The sequence below is a fragment of the Corylus avellana genome, chromosome 1 (assembly GCF_965113065.1).
Source record: "Corylus avellana chromosome 1, dhCorAvel1.hap1.2, whole genome shotgun sequence".
Classification (NCBI taxonomy): Eukaryota; Viridiplantae; Streptophyta; class Magnoliopsida; order Fagales; family Betulaceae; genus Corylus; species Corylus avellana.
In genome coordinates, this window is record NC_142490.1 from 19,984,854 (window position 1) to 20,002,329 (window position 17,476).

The window sequence follows — 17,476 nt, forward strand, 5'->3', positions numbered from 1 at the left end:
ACTTTTTTATTTTTTATTTTTGTCTTTTCTTTTAGACGGTCCTGTAGTAAGTGTCGAGGCAAGGTAACCCTCTTTCTCCCTTTCTTTTCTTTCTTGGTTTTGAGGTGCTTTCCATATTGACCCTCAAGAGGGGTTGAAGAATGTCATTGTCTTATTTTTCATGCTAGGACCAAGCACGTGGAGCTTGATTTAATGCCAATTATTCCCTTATGACCTAATGAGGGTATTTTGGTATGTTTCATAGTTCCTGTTAGGATTTAACACTCAATTCTAATGGAGGAAGTAAATTACATCAAATCAGAAGTTCGAGAGGGTGAAATTGAGAGTTTTTGAACTTAGTTTATAAAGACATTTGAATATACAGTAAAGTCAAGCTACAAAACTGACTTGATTTGTGTTAAATCTTTCAATTATTTCACCTATGATATACAGTATTGGGGAAGCACAGTACTGCACAATCTAATTGCCATCAACTAAGCACTGTTGCCTTCAGCTTTGATCCTCAAATGCTCTAAATATGTCTTTCCATTGAGCCTCCTGGAGAAGAAATCCTTTACATACTTCTCCATTCCAACCCTTCTAAATAATGGAGGGTTGTTTGGGTTTAACAAAGAAGTTGCTGGCCCAACCTCTGCCTCAAATTTTGGGTTGAAGAACAAAGCAACAGAGATCCTCTCTTTCTTCGTGTTTACAGTTACCCTGTGCTCAACGCTGTTATAGAGCCCATTGCTCAGAATCTGCAAAAATATGCACATGTTAAAGAGATACTAGTTCTTGTTTATTGTTTCTTGGTTCATTTTTTGGTGAATTTAAAACCTTCTATAATTATATTACATTGTTGTCATATAGCACTAATTTTGTCTACAAGGAATTGTTGTTAGATAGCGTTAATTTCTAGTGTTAACGACATGATAGGTCGTGTGAGCAGGGGTGTTCAAGTGGGCAGCTAAAAATTGTCCCGTATCTACTATTTACTTGTCTACATTGGTTACGAGTGGGTTTTCAGCCCTTAACCCCAGTCGGGTGGATACCATATCTGTCATTTGCAAAAATGTTGGGAGATAGCGGAATATAGCTAGCTAATATCCACCTCTGCCTAATAATAATAATAATAATAATAATACTTTTGTCTTGTAAAAAACACCATTTTGGGATTTAATCCCTAAAATTGGATTAAGACCATGTGTAGTTATGGGTGAATTCTGTTTGCCTTAGATGGGCAGACAGTTCCTAAATATTAAAGCTATATACTACCTAAGTTTCCATTTTTTATCCACCAAATTCGATGTGGTGTGGTCTTCCCATAATATTTGGTGGAAGAATTTTTTGGTTAGGGATCTCGTCACATCAAATTTAATGAATTAAGGTAGATACTTGGGCAACATATACTCGTTACTATAATTCACTCTCCGGCCACAAAGTGCGAATGTAAATGTAAAATTCGGATATTATCTACTCATATAAAGAGGTTTACACCCCTCCGTGTCTGTACACAGGTTTAAAGCTCCAATCGATCACCTTTCATTGGACAAATTCTGTTTGTGTATCTTTAATTGTTTTTGGGCATCGCTTCACATGATCAGCAGGCTCCCAAATAACACAAAGTTGGGTTGAAAGAGTAATGCTAAATGATATTCTCACGTCTTTTTTGTATCATTTCAAAATTGATGTAACTTTTAAAACCACAATTATATTTGTAATAAAATTTTGATCAAATGATCATTTTAAAAATTACATCAATTTTAGAAGAATACAAAGAAAACATGAATCTTTCTTTTAGCATATTTGATAAAATAATAGTAATATCAGCAGTACTCCAATCCTGTCATAGGAAGATCTCAGTTGCCCTTGACTCGCTCTTAGTGCACAAACGAGGGAGCATCTCCATGTGACAAAGATTTGACTGCTTTATCATAATATGTGTTGGTCTTGGTCACCAACCATATTTTTTATTTTATTATTTTATGAAGATAAACAAGTTTGAATATGATAGCACTAGGGATTCCAAAAAAGTTGACCAGATACTATATTTAGCACATGTTTATTTTATTTTATTTTAATTTTTAAGAAAAATGCAAAATTAGTCCTTATGGTTTATATGTTTTATAAAGTTCATAGATCTCTGAGGTATGTCAAAAAAACAATTTAGTCCATATAGTCAAATTACGTCAATTAATTTAACAGATTCTGTTAATGCGACATAGACTTAAATAGCTCTAACGTTTCATGCTATCAGAATCTGTTAACTCAGTGAACGGAATTTGATTATCAGAATTCTGTTAACTTTTGAAAAGGAGAAAGATTAGGAAAGGAATGAAGAACTATCAAACCTCGAGAACGTCTCCAGCGTTGACAACAAAGGCATCCGGGAGGAAGTTGACAGGAATCCAGACACCATCTTTCTTTATTTGAAGACCTTCAACTCCATTAACTTGGTGGAGGATGGTGATGCCAGTGGCGTCGGAGTGAGGTGTGATACCAATAACTTGCTCCGGTTGTGGGCATGGAGGATAATATGTAATCCTTGTTGATTGCATTCCATCTTCAAACAACTCCTTCATCTCTTTCATTTCTATCATTAGGGCTTTTCCCAGATGCTCCAGCAGTGTAATTGCAAGTTTTTGCAACTCCTTTAAGTAAGACTCCATCGTTTCTCTAGTGAAACCCAAAAACAAAAAGAAAATAAGTAAATGAGAGAAATTCAAAAGGTTGGGGTCGATCAAGCTGTGAATTGCTCGGCTCTCGTGCTTTGTAAAGCATCAAGTCTAAAGTTTGACTCTGCTCGAGCTCCAACTCGAGCTTTACGTACCCGACTTGTGTAGAGGAGACGCTTTGCATGGTGTTCCGGATATTTAGTTGTTCCCCAAATAGATGGTTTTGGTCTTAGAGCTTATTTGTAATTGTGTTTGAAAAATAGAGTTTTTAAGTGAAGCTTCATTTTTAAGAAGTTGCCAAAAGTGCGTTTTGACCATTTTTAGGCTTTTTGGACCCTTAAAAGCGCTTTCAATTTTTTTTTACTAAACATGTACTTTTGTTTTCAAACGAACTTTTTGAGTGTTAAAAGCACTTTTAGGTACTTCAAACGCACACCCAAACATGCTCTTAATCTAATTTCAGGGATGAAATCCTAAAATGAATAGATTATATAGATGTTCGATCCCCATAAAAAAAAAAAAAAAAAAAAAAAGGAGAACTCTCTGCGGAGTTGGCTCGAGTAGTAAGCACTTATGCTTTATGAAGCTTCAGGTCTAAAGCTCGACTCGTGAATGCAAACTTGAGCTTTATTCGACCTGTGTGCGGAATAGACACTTAATTTATACGGTGTCCAGGATATCAAAGCCGGGTTTTTGAAAAAAGAAAAGAAAGATGAGAGATAGAGAACCTGAAAGATGAAGGGAGCTCTGGGAAGAGATATGGCTTTCTTCTATGAATAGGATTTATTATCATATACACCCTATCACCCCAATCAAGTCTTTGATCATCAGATCGGACGATGGTTCCATAGCCTTCAACATCTCCTGGTCTTACCTTGAACTTCATCTTTTCTTCCAATGGAAGCTTGAAGAATTCCTCAATCTCATGATTCAGCTTCTCCAACAGTGAAGAGCTGACTCCATGGTTCACCAACTATACAAGAACAACATATTACATAAATATATATATAAATAAAACAACTTCTACGTTAAATGTTTATATAAAAATGAGAAGCAAGGAGACCTGAAAGAGCCCCCATTCCATGCAAATTGTCTGCAACTTCTCAACTTCAAAGTCTTTGGTTTCCACAGACGCCAGTTTTTTCATGTCAACGGTTGGGATTGCAGGGAAGAGGGTTCCAACAACTGGAGGGTCCTGATCAACCCGGACATAGCGTTTTGGGACGAGTTTGATCTTAGGATCTTTGGCGAGCTCCTCCTCTATGGTCAGGACCAAATGATCAGAAGAAGTGGAACCCGTGGCTGCCATTGATTTGCCAAAGTGCTGCACCCTACACCGTCAATTGGTGTGATGATGGCTTTTAATTATATAGCCAGACAATTGAATCACTACCGGAGAAGTTTCTTTGTCAAATAATAAAAACATAGCTCTTAATTAATTACTATTAAATGTTATTAGTGAAGTATATATATAATATATCCTGGATGGGTCAATTAAACCAACTAGAAATTTAAGTAGGACAATTTTTGCGTTTTAGCATTTAAAGTTCAAAAAGTGACATTCGATTCCGCACAAATTATTAAACAGTGACAAGTTTCTCCGTCTTTTCGGATGGAATGTTGGTCACTCGGGTTGCATGCGACTTTTAACCACCTAAACTCTAAAAAAAAAAACACTTTACCTCATAAAGCATATGACAACTTTTGTGTTTTAGCCTTAATTTGTAGAGGGTAGATGTTATTTTTTGAACTTTGAAGGCTAAAACGTAAAAGTGGTCTTACTTTGGGGGGTAAAGTCCTTCAAGTTTAATTTGGGGAGGGTCGGGATGCACTAATTTTTTTCTTTCTTTCTTAGAATCCGTAGTTAATAAAAGTAATTTTAAAACAAATTTTGCGCGGGGGGGGGGATCTGGTCAAGGAAACGGAAGTCAACTAAGAATATATATATATTGAACGACCAAGGATGTTATTCTCACACCATTATCATTAATTTTGATATTACGGGTATCATGGTAATCATTATTAATTACTACAATTGTTGTGTCACCACCACCATTAATTGTCCACCCACCATTTTTGATGATCTTCACCACCATTGTTATTGTCGATAACACCACCACCACCACCCCCTCGTTGCTGCCACTATCACCATTGTTAGTACTTCTATTGCTGCTATCACCACCAACATTAGTCTGGCTATATATATATATATATATCACCTCATATACCAAGTCATTAATTCATGACAACATGTAAAGCAAGCTTTAATTTAAAGGGGAAATGCCATTAATTTAAGGTACATTTAGTACTATACTACCTAATTTAGCACTTGTAAAGAAGGCGTGAGTTATTTCCTTCATCAATTAAAAAAGAATGAGTGGGTGGCCTTTCAAAAGTTGGAAATGTAAATTCAAAGGTTGATTAGGGGAAAATAATATATTTATTAAGTTAGAGTAATCCTAAAAATCACATTTTTATCGTTGTTATATATATATATATATTTTGACAATGGCTCAATTCAATGGGTCCGTTATTGTGGAATAAAAATACAGTTTTTAATAATATTACTAATTTATTAAATATATATATATATATATATATATATATATATATATATATATATATACCCGTGAGCAAAAACTTAACAAAAATTCCTTTTGGTGATTCATGTTGCTGAAAAACCTCTCCAGCACAGTAGGAAGACATAAATTTTCAACTTATAATTATAATGTATAGTTGCTAGTCAAGTCATGACCTAAATTAGCCAAAATTATCCAGGTTGCGTAATGGATGTTTTCACCTACCTACTACGTGTTACAATATTTTCTAATTAAAGCTTCTAAAAAACGTGCATAATTATCCAATTCCTTTTCTTTTATAAAGTTGACGCATTTATTGACAATTATTTGATTAATTAATCAGTTTAATTAGTATTTAAGAGGCAACTGATCACGTTTGTGATTGTGACATGCTAATCCCGGGGGAGGCTTATTCCAAAGAATTGTTCAAAAAATAAAATCATTATTTATGTTGACATATTCCAATAGGGCTGAGGTCCACCAAACAGATGGTTATAGCAAAGTTAAAATGCAGTGAGTGGCTCTCGATCGCACAAGTTCAAGGTGTTGAGTTGTCTTACAAATTTGGGGCACATTGACTTGGCATATTCATTTCATTATTATCATTTGGATTTGGACAAAGTTTTGTTTCTAGTTGGGCTGGACCAAATTCTTTTAGCTCATTCTATTAAATTGATATGCGTCTTTAGAGCATGTAAAATGCACGTGAGAATCGTATGCCTTTAAGAACACATGTTAGTTTAATAAATTAGGTTAGAAGAAAAAATTTCTTCAGATGACCCGATTTGAAGGAAAGCTTTATTGTTATCATTTTGCATATACTACATTAGCTTGGCCTATCCATTTTCATTTGGTGTGTTGAGAAATTTTTTTCTTATTTTTGTTTTGTTTTGTTTAAATAATAATAAAAAAATGGTTGATGTGATATATAGGTGAAGAAGTTGGTTGATGTGATATATAGGTGAAGAAGTTTTAAAATTTTTGTAGGAAAATATTGAAGAAAGTTGTTTGATAATGTAAAGAAAGAGGCTGGCTTGATATTTTTGAGAGAAATGAAAAAGAAGAGGCCGGGGAGGAGAGGGCTTTCTCATGCACATCATTATCATTTGGATTTGCACATAGTTTTGTCCCAAGGTAGGTTGGAGAACTTTTATTTTTTATTTTTTCAGTTTAAACTATTAAATTGACACCTGTATTTAAAGTATGTGATTCTCACATGCCTTTTTTTTTTTTTTTTTTTTTTTTTTAAATTTTTTAAATTTTTATTTTTTAAAAAAATTTAAATTTTATAAATAAATCAGGGAAAACTTCACAAAACTCACATAAACTTCTACACATTTTGAAGGTATCCCTTTGAAATTTAAAAACTCTCAATTAAGGGTTTCGAACTTTCAATTTTTTTTTTAATTATCTAATCCCGTTAGAATTTTCTGTTAAATCTTGTTGAAAGTCCCAAAATACCCATGTTTTTTTTATTTAAAAAAAAAAAAGAAATTGTGAAGATTCAGAAGTTTTTATTTTATTTTTATAAAAAAAAAAATCTTCGCAATTTTTATTTTTTTAATTTTTTTAATAAAAAAGCAGGGGTATTTTTGGCATTTAAAAAAAAAAGAAAAATCCTAACGGAAAGGGGTAATTGTAAGAAATTAAAAGTTCAATACTCTTAATTGAGATTTTTTAGACTTTGGGCGGTAGTGTCAAAACAAGTGAAAGTTCAGTAGAATTTTCTAAAATTTTCCCAATAAAATTATTATTCATATAAAAAAAAAAAAATCATGGTATGCTGAAGATTTATTTTAACTTTAAAATTAAATGTCATTACACACTGCATATATGGATTATAGCTGCCGCCCACTTGAATAGCTATTTTTTTGTTAAGAAAGAATATAGAATATTCTTGCTAAAAGCTAAAGCTATAATTAATGAAAGGTTTAAGAGCATGTTACTCTAATTGAAATTTAACCACAATTAGTGATTGATGTAGACTCTCTCAAGCATTAATTAATGTGACTCTCGAAGATCGCCTTAAATCTTGAAATTTTTGTCAAACCATGCGGATAGAAAAAAATGATGATTAAGGGAAGGCAAGTCCAATTTCTCTAAGGTTTTGTAATATAAAAGTTTTGTTATTCAACATTTATATATTTTCAACACAAAATCTAATATATATAATTATCTTGAACTTGATCTTTATCGATCCATATCTAGAAAATGGACTATTTAACTTCTATATTTGACCATTAAAAAACTTGTTGATGGGTACTCCTCTTATAATTCACATGTGACCTTTGTTTCTCTAACAAGTAACAACTAGTTGATAATTGAATCAACAGTTAGAAGAAGAAGAACTAGAGAGAATTCGATTACGATATGTTATAATTTATGGTAGGTTTAGTATACGGAATTGTAATTCATTTAGGAATAGAAATGACTATTATTGTAGAGAGATCGAGAGGGTCAGCCTTCTCTTTAGAATTCTTCTCTTTCTTTTTTTCTAAACAACACTAAGAAGAACTTTAAGAAGATGAAAGATCTAGATTTAGATCGTCCTTCTTCCCCTTTTACGATAGCAGTACTCGGTGTTTTCTTTGTAGGCTCCACCGTTCTCCGTTTTTAGTGGGTTGCTTTAGATTTAGTTTGTAAATCTAGATCCAGATCTAATCTCTTTAATCTTAGATCTTATCGTCTTCTTCGGCCAATGCGTGTCTTTTGAAGGGATGTCTATAATGCCGTGCTCCTCCGGTGATGCTTGTGGGGTTTTTATTTTTTATTTTGTTTGTCCTGGCCTTCGGGTTGAGGATGAAGTTGATTGGTGTGGAGGCTTAACTCTCATGGCTGGATTTTTAGTTTCTAATCGTTTTTTATTTTTGTTTTGTATTTGGGCTACTCATGTCCTAGATTTAGTCTGCATGAAGGAGATACGTTTCTTAAATGTAATTGTACATGGGTTAGTAGAATCTTGAAGTTATTTTTATGACTTTATAACCTTCATAGCTTTTGGCTATGATTTTTCAGAGCTGTATGCTTTATGTTGTAAGAGCTTTATGTTGATGAAATTTCATCAATGGAAGTTCCATATTTTTCAAAAGAAAAAAGAAAAAAAAGAGACTATTATTGGGAATATAAGGAGTTGGAATTGAATGACCATTCATATTCTTTAAGGGAATAATTTCAATTAAGATTTAAGCCTTGTTTGTGGTTGTTGTTTTTTTTTTTTTTTTGAAAGGTTTGTGATTGTTTTAAAGAGGCCTAAAAGTGTTTTTAACACTTAAAAAAGTCCGTTTGAAGAAAAAAATATTCATTTGGTAAAAAAATTAAAGTATTTTTAAGGATCCAACAAGTCTAAAAATGACCAAAACACAATTTTTTCTCTAATTTTTTTTTTTAAAAAAAAAAAAAAATTAAAAGCTCTATTTTTCAAACACAATCGCAAATAGACTCTTAGTGTAAATTCACTCGTTTGCAGCAACTAATAGAATTTTGACACGTCAGTTTACCCATCTCCTTTGCCGCCAATCCTTGCGTGGAAAATCTGCGCTTAGTTTCCCTTTCACCTTAGCTATACTCTGTAACATGCGAAACATGCATAGTCATCTTCAGCTATGGCGGTGCTTTGTTTCGTTGTTTAATTTTGTCTTTCTTGCCCTTTTCCATGTTGTCCACATCACCAGTAAGTCTATAATTTTATTTTCAATTTAATGTCTCGATCTGTCTGAGTCCTTGTGTATTTTTTAGTCTTGAAAGGTTGCGTTTATGTATATATATATATATATATATATATATATATATGGTGTTTTCAACTTTTCATCTTAGTGCTTTTTCGTGTTTCGAGATGACATGTTGATCTACTATTGGATACTGCAAAGAAACTAGTTTATACTTGAACCAGACAATAGGGGCTCTCAATTTTTAATTTGACGACAACACATAGTTTTTCATTAGAATTGAGTCGAAATTCCTAAAATATCTAAAATTTATAAAAGAGAAAAATACACATGCTCTACTCAATCTACTATTCAATTAAAAATTTCCCTCTCCAAACTACTAATTGTGCCAATGTCCACCAGTCCCCCCAAACTACCCAAAAAGGGCAATGTCCTCCTTAATAAAAAAATACCCTTCATAAAATTATATAAAAAATCAAAAACAGAAAAAAAAAAAAATTAAAAGAAAGGAAAAAAATCAATTTTTTTAATGTGGGAAAAAAGTACTCTTTTTTTTTCTTTTTTTTTTTTTTTAATTCTTAATATTTTTTTAGTTTTAGTTTTATTTTTTTGGATGACATTTGTTTTTGTTGGCTTTGGAGGAGAGAATGACATTTTTGGTAGTTTAGTGAAGACATTGACATTAATGAACTAGCCAGTAGTTGGAGCGGGAAATGTGTACCTTTTCATTTATAGAAATAAAATAAAATAATAATAATTTATTAAAAATAGTTTTTGGTGACCACCCCAACTCCAAGGGATTGCCAGCTCGCCTGGTAGGACCACTTGGAGCCCTAGAGCCCCTTGTTGTAAACCTTTGAGGAGATCCATCAGTGCCATTGGGGGTAGAGAAGGCCACTCTTAATGAGTATCGGAGGTGGCTGTGACCACCCGCGAGCTATGGAGGTGGTCTTCACTACCCCTGGAGTCCGTCGAGGAGGGGCTAGGAGGTGGTGAGACCATCCCCTTGGTTTTTCTAGGGTAGCCACTAGCCATCCATTGAACCTTTTTTTTTTTTGTGTTGTTTTTTGTTAAATAGGTTTTCAAAAAAAAAAATTAATGAGCTTTTCTTAAAAACCCATTCTATTATTTAAGGAATAACTATTCATCTAAAAAAAAAATAATAAAAATAGCTATTCCTATAAATAGGAGAATAATCATTCCGTGCAACCAAACAAAGGAACGGCTATTCTATTAGAATAGCCATTTCATTTCATAAGTTTATTCTCCATACCAAACATGTCCTAGTTAGTGTATTTTCAATTCAATTCATCTTCCAATTAAATATTAGAATAAATAACAGGAACCGGATATTAGCTAGCTTGCCCACAACATTAATTTATATGTTGACCTCCTCGTTCAAAGGCTTTTTGGTTTTTGAAAAGATCAAGAGGATACAATTGTATATCAATATTTTAATTAGAAAAAAAAAAAAAATCGTATATCAATATTTCTCTCTCCCAATCTAGGGATGACTCACCTATAATTGAGTTTCCTCTCAATCTCTTCCTTCTCTAATTAAACTGCATGTGTAGACAGTGCTGCAGCTTCTGAGACAAGGATCATTATAAGCTATAAAGAAAAAGACAAGTTTTGTTGTGGTCAACGTGCGTGATCTTGATCATTTCATATATTGTGTCAGATTTATACAGGACTATTGACTTGATCTAAACTTATAATATTGATAACACAAAATCTCCAGACCATGATCCTAGCAAATCTCAACACCATGATCCTAGCAATATGTGATTATAGCAGTCCAGCTGGAATATGATTCTCATCTCCTAAAATTACTCTCATGAATATTGTACAACCGTTATTGCCCTTGTATTATACACTTTCCGTACATGTATTACTTTCCTTGTATTACTTGCTCTTGTAAAGGTCTATATAAGTAAATGATATACAGCTCTCTAACTCACCTTGAGATAGAGTTTTCTCAATTGTCTTTATATATATATATATATATATATATATATATATATATATTGGAGCGAGTTTTTATCAGCTTCCACAACAAAAAATTTTAGTGTTAGGGCCAGGACGCTCTATAATGGAGTTGTTTTAACAAAACGACCTTACCAGGGATTATTTTAATGGTAAAATGACCCCTCTCAGAAGAATGAGTCGTTTTGATTAGTTTCAACTTCAACTACTTGGATCATTACTTGCAGAATTGTCTCTAGCATGGCCTCTCAAGCTTAAGACGCTCCACAACATAGTATCATGATATCATTTAAATCGTGATGCTAGATGCCCATCAGGGAAACAACAAGAAAATAAACATTCATGTCACATACCAACACAATTTATTTATTTATATATGCATTTATTTTTCATTTCTACAAAGCATCATATATAACACAACATAACCTCAAACAAACCATTAAGCAAATTAACTAATTTAGACCCATTCGAGCTGTAGCCAAATGGGATTATTTTTACCACTCGAAAACACACTATAGTCATAGGACTTTATTGCCACACAAATTAACAACATACGATATTTTCGTTTTCTATCATCAGGCAGTAGTAGTAGTAGTAGTAGTGCTGTCTTCCTCATGAGTTTTGATTCTCATTTTCTCCAAGTGTGATTTCCCATTTAGGTTATGGGAAAAGAAATCTTTCACATATTCTTCCATTCCAATCCTCTTAAACAATGGTGGGTTTTGTGGGGTTAACATGCTAGTTGCAGGCCCAATCTCTGCTTCGAATTTGGGGTTGAAGAACATGGCGATTGAGATCCTTTCTTTCTCTGAATTTACAGTTGCCCTGTGCTCGATGCTTTTATATGCCCCATTGCTCAAGATCTGCAAAACCACACAACACCATGCATGCATGCTCAACTCACGTGTTTTAGTTCTTCATTCGTTTATTTGTGCATGCATATGTACGTTACTGCAGCTAGCTTAAGGTGGCTGTTCTGTATGAATTGTCGTGAATATGTTCCCTAACAGTTGCAAGGTAATTAGGGTTGGATTATATATTTATATTTGTGATTTAGTTGGGATGTGGTCTGACCACCCTTGAAAATGTTTATGCATGATGTTGTTGGGTCACTCCAAAATAACTTAGAGGTAGCTAGACCACCTATGAAAAGTTAGAGGTGGCATGAGCCACCGCCAAAAACTCTCAAAGGAGTGGTTAAGCCGGCCACCTTCAAAAACATTTTGAGGGGTGGTCAGACCCCTACCTTAGTGTGGTGGTGCATGGTCCGAAGTATTACCACATAGAAGATGGAATTGGGCAGGTTTATCTAAGAGAAAATATATTTTATCCTCAAAGTATTGCTTTGACATTTTACGTCTATTAAGCCCTAAAATGTCTCAGAGGTGGGGTAAAATGTATTTTTCTTAAACTTTGTGGGTGTGCTAATGCAACTCAATTCGTATACCTATTATAAAAATAAAAAACAAGCAAAAAAAAAAAAAAAAAAAAAAAAAAAAAAAACTTAAAAGATGAAACTTCACTTAACCCCTTCAACTTTCATTTCTTTTAATCTCTCACAAAGTTCAAAAACTCTCAATTTAGTATATCCAATTTTAAAAAATTTGCAATCTCACACATTCTTTAGGATTTTTTGTTAAATCCTAACGGATGGGTGTAGAATTCCCAAAATACCATTTTTTTAATTTTTTTATTTTTTAAAAATTAAGGAAATGATATATGATGGGTCACCAGACCCACAAGAGGTGACCCATGGCCGTAGGTCAGTACCGGACCCTGCTGTGGGTCACAACCCACAGTCATGAGTCATGCAACACATGCATGGTTTTCCTATCTTTTATTTATTTATTTTTTTACTTTTTTTAATTAATGGTAAATTTGAAATTTTAGAAAATTTTGAGGGGTATAAAGTTCATTTCATCCATTGCCATATGATTTAACCCCAAACCCGAATGAGAATGGTGACATTACAAAAAATTAGAAGTTGCATATACTTTAAGAGTTTTAAAACTTTAAGGAGAAGATTGTAAAAGCGATAAAAGTTCATACGGGTTAAGTGAAATTTTTCCAAACTTTAAAAAAGTAATGCAATAGAGAGCCTCCACTCCCCACCAATTGGAGGTGGTTAGATCACCCTGTCACTTAGGGCGAGGGGTCTGACCACCCTAAAAGACATTTATGAGGTGGCTGAATCACTCTCAAAATATTACAAGGGTGGCCAGACCACCCTTGAAGATATTTATGAGATGGCTGAATCACTCTCAAAATATCATAGGGGTGGCCAAACCACCCTTATAAGGTTAGGGGTTGTACGAGCCACTCTAAAAAACTCCTAAGGAGGCGGTCGGACGACCTCCACCCTCAGGTGAGTGGGTTGTCCAATTACCCTGAGGCCTCTCCGCCATCTTCATTTTTTTTTATTTTTTTTTTATTTTTTCTAGTTTTTGTTTTGTTTTGTTATTTTATTTATTTATTTTTGGGTGTAAAAACTGAGTTGCATTAGTTCCCTACGTACAAAAGTTTTGGAAAATACCCCTTTTCCAGAGCAATATTTGGGGCTAAAGTGTCACCTGCGACACACGTAAAATAATTTCCATCCAAATAGATTATGAAAGAACTTAAACTAAGGGTGGAAAGTGTTACAGTTTAATATTTTGTTGAGTTCCAAGTGCCATCTTTAAAATTCTGAATTAAAAATATCAAAGTAGTTAGACTTTGGGGTTAAACATGTGTTTTTCCATGTTTGGAAATGATATTAGACCAATAAAATATTTGAATTGGATACCTAGGGCTTCAAAAAATCTAATAAACAGATTTAATACATAGGAAAAGATTAAGCATGACAGACCTCCATAACATCTCCTACATTGACAACAAAGGCATCTGGGAGGAAGTTGAGTGGCATCCAAACCCCATCTTTCTTTATCTGGAGACCTCCCACTCCATTAACTTGGTGAAGGATGGTAATAAGAGTAGCATCCGAGTGAGGGGAAAGTCCCACAACAAGTTCTGGTTGTGGGCATGGAGGATAGTAACTCATCCTCATTGATTGCAACCCATCTTCAATTATATCCATCTCTCTCTTCTCCATCTTTACAGCTTTTCCCATCAACACCACAAGTGTCATGGCAAGTTTTTGCAACTCTGAGAAGTATGCCTCTAAGGTATTCCTGCATGAGATAAAAAAATTCAAAAAAAAAAAAAATTAAAAAGGTCCATTTGTGAGAGAGACAGAGAGAGAGAGAGAGAAACAGAGAGAACCTTAAGGATGACGGGAGCTCTGGGAATAAATATGGATTTCTTCTGTGAATAGGGTTGATTATTGTGTAGAACTTGTCACCCCAATCAAGCTTCTGATTTTCAGATCGAACTACAGTTCCATAGCCTTCAAACTCACCTGGTCTTATCTTGTATTTCATTTTCTCATCAAAGGGAAGCTTGAAGAATCCTTCAATCTCATGTTTCAGCTTCTCCAAAAGTAAAAAGCTAACTCCATGGTTCACCAGCTGAAAAACAACAACATGTTCTAGTTTTTATTTTGGTTAAGGGAAAAAAAAAAAAAAAAAAAACACAACATGTGTTAATTAAGAACCTGAAACATGCCCCAATCTTTGCAAGAGAAGTGCAATTTCTCCAGTTCTAAGTGTGTGGCCTCCCCCAAGACCAAATTTTTCATGTCAATTGTGGGGACTGTTGGCAAGGGCCTTCCACATGCATGAGAGAGAGCAATAGGTTGTTGATCAGGACGAATGTATTTGCTTGGGACTGCAGTCAATGGCTCTTTGGTGATGAGCTCCATAACGCTGGGAGCTGGGTTTAGTGATGCCATCTCTTAATTAATTAACCATACCAGCATGGTGCAGTGGGTATATATAGCCTGAAAATACATTTTTTGGCAAAATAATAATAATAATAATAATAATTTTGCTAATATTAATTACAATCAAAATGGTGTTAGGCCTTGACAGACAATTCATTGTTGTGACAAATATATTATAGATATAAAATAATGAGTAGTGTCTGTGTTATATATATAGCATTAAAGTATTGATTAAATGATTAAATTTATTTATTTTTATCAGCTTCAGTTTTTGGGACAAGTGATGCGAAACTATATCAATTCGCCTTAAAACTTTATTTTTTATTTTTTATTTTTATATATAATTTTTAACAAGAGCTGTTTACTAGTAGTGTCATATCAATAAAGTGCGGTGCATCTCATTTCTCTAAAAGAATTAATTGGTTCACCTTTTCTTTATGGTTGTCAAGTTCATCTTAACTATCGAATTAACAAAATAGCTGATAGTGGTAATCTGACAGAAAAGTTCATAGGTTTGCATATCTTTTCACATATATATAAATGATAGAATTCAATTTATTTTTAACCATCTCCATAATGAATAGATGAATTCACTATTGAATTTGTACGTGTAGGGTCCACAAATCTAATAGTTGATATATATATTAAATTTGTAAGATGAGATGTGAAAAATATTGCTGTGAATAAAAAGACACATGAAATTACGTGCATATGTAACACATGTTATGGAATTAACCCGTGGACAACTCAAGTTGGTGTACAATAATTATCAAAACAATAAAGGAAACAATTAATTGAAATCCTTGTCTACACCATTAATTGAGGTGATCGTTGACAAGAGATCATAGCTCCCTGTATATCTATGATTATATATGACTAGGATAGTGCTATTTTCAGAAAAAAAAAAAAATAACATCTCAACCTACAGAAAAAAATAACATCTCAACCTACATATATCTATGACTATATATGTAATGCCATGTGATGCCAATTGTGTTTTAACGTGTCTTTGAGATTCTTTCCAATTGTAATATCATGCATGTTTGATAGTGAAATATGATTGGTGGGGATGGTAGCCTTTCCGAGAAAGAAAGAAAGAGCAAAGATCCATGAATTGGCCTCCTATACTTTGAGGAGGTAGATAAAACCATTAATTACTATATATCATGATATTCTAAACAAGTTTAAAATTACTATGATATTCATTTTAAACTACATATTCTAGAAGACGGCATAAAGGGGCATAGTTTTCCTTCAAATTGGGTTGGAAGAACTTCATTCAACTCAGTCTATAAAAATGACATGTGTCATTTGAACATGTGAGATACACATGTTTTTCAATAGTATGGACAAAGTTGGAATAAATAATATTAAAAACTCATGTGCATCTCACATGTTAAAAAAATTAACACATGTCATTTTTATAGACTGGGTTGAAGGAAGTTCTTTCATCCCAGTTTGGAGGAAAACTCTGTCCCGGCATAAGGTACATACGTGAATATAAAGATAGACAAAGTTTTCTTTCAAATGAGTTGGAGGAATTCCTTTAATCTAATATATTAAATTGATACTTAATTATATTTAAATCCTATAATTCTCATATGTAGTTTTAAAATATACATGTGATAAATCACATGTTGTAAGTAGATTTAAGAATTTTCCTTTAACTTAGTTGAAAAGAAAATCGTCCAAGATAAAAATTCCTTCGATATGTAAGTTTAATGGCATGAATATTAGTCATCATCGTGAATGAGTAGCAGCATTTGAAAACAATATTGACTTCATAAAAACCCATGTGCCATTCATGGAAAATTGGGAATTATTTGTAAATAAGGGTTTTACGGCAAGGAAGATTGAATGACATGTATGATATATAGTTGGTGCACCTGCCTCTAGAAAGGTTGATCGAGTCTAACATGTATGGTGATGATTTTAATGTCACGTGGTTTAAATTTTTTAATTAACATAACAACCTATCACTCCAAGCTATTACGTATAATATTATGTATATCGTTAAATGCAATAAAATAAAGGATTAATTATTTTTTTAGTACTTAAGTTTTCACGTTTTTATTTTTTTACACTTAAGTTTTAATTTGTATCACAGATGATGCATGCATGACTTATTGGTAAATATTATCAATTTATTATCTTTGTCGCAATTTCGTTAGCCAAACTAACGGACGGTTATGACGGTGGCCGATTTCAGCCACCCTTGTGGCCTGTCTGGAGTGCCCGAACCACTCCTAACGCCCTTGGGGTGATTCGGCCTCCCCCAATGACCAAAAATAGATGACTAAAACAACCCTGAGAGATTGACCTTAGGAGTGGTTGAGCCACCCACAGAAACCCTAGCCGAAGTGGGGAATTACTTGGGCTTTTTTAGCAAAAACTTAAAATGGAGTCTTGAACCAATTAAGATTTGTAGCCTTAAATATTCATTCAAATGTATTTACAAACGTCTCATCATAATTATAGTATCCCTTGAATCCTTCTAGGTTGCGTCATGCGTGACTTCCTGATCATCAAAGTAATGTATTTTTATAATGCATATAACAATTAAACGTGCTTCAAATTAATCTGGAATTTTCTTTTGTAAAAGTTGATGATGCATGCTTGAGCAAGTTCAATGTCACCATGGATCATAAAGTCGTCATCCGTGATGCATGCATGTGCCAGCAGACAGGCCAAGCTTGGGGATATCGGTAGCTCATGGAGGTTGACGAACATCATATTTTGCTTTATCCTCGTGCATTTGAATCCTTTGATCAA

At 33.5% G+C, this 17,476-nt stretch overlaps 2 protein-coding genes across 2 annotated transcripts; both read right to left on the reverse strand.

Annotated features, from left to right (window-relative positions):
* Positions 1–473: 473 nt before the first annotated feature.
* Positions 474–3,963, reverse strand: LOC132169382 (protein SRG1-like). The gene is made up of 4 exons (XM_088512274.1): positions 3,718–3,963; positions 3,383–3,627; positions 2,331–2,655; positions 474–737 (listed from the first exon to the last, which is right to left on the reverse strand). The coding sequence occupies exons 1-4, from the start codon at positions 3,961–3,963 to the stop codon at positions 474–476; spliced, it is 1,080 nt and encodes a 359-aa protein (XP_088368400.1).
* Positions 3,964–11,459: 7,496 nt separating this feature from the next.
* Positions 11,460–14,713, reverse strand: LOC132169381 (protein SRG1-like). The gene is made up of 4 exons (XM_059580420.1): positions 14,477–14,713; positions 14,146–14,390; positions 13,733–14,054; positions 11,460–11,747 (listed from the first exon to the last, which is right to left on the reverse strand). Exons 1-4 carry the CDS (start codon positions 14,711–14,713, stop codon positions 11,460–11,462), a joined length of 1,092 nt encoding a protein of 363 aa, XP_059436403.1.
* Between the last annotated feature and the right edge of the window lie 2,763 nt (positions 14,714–17,476).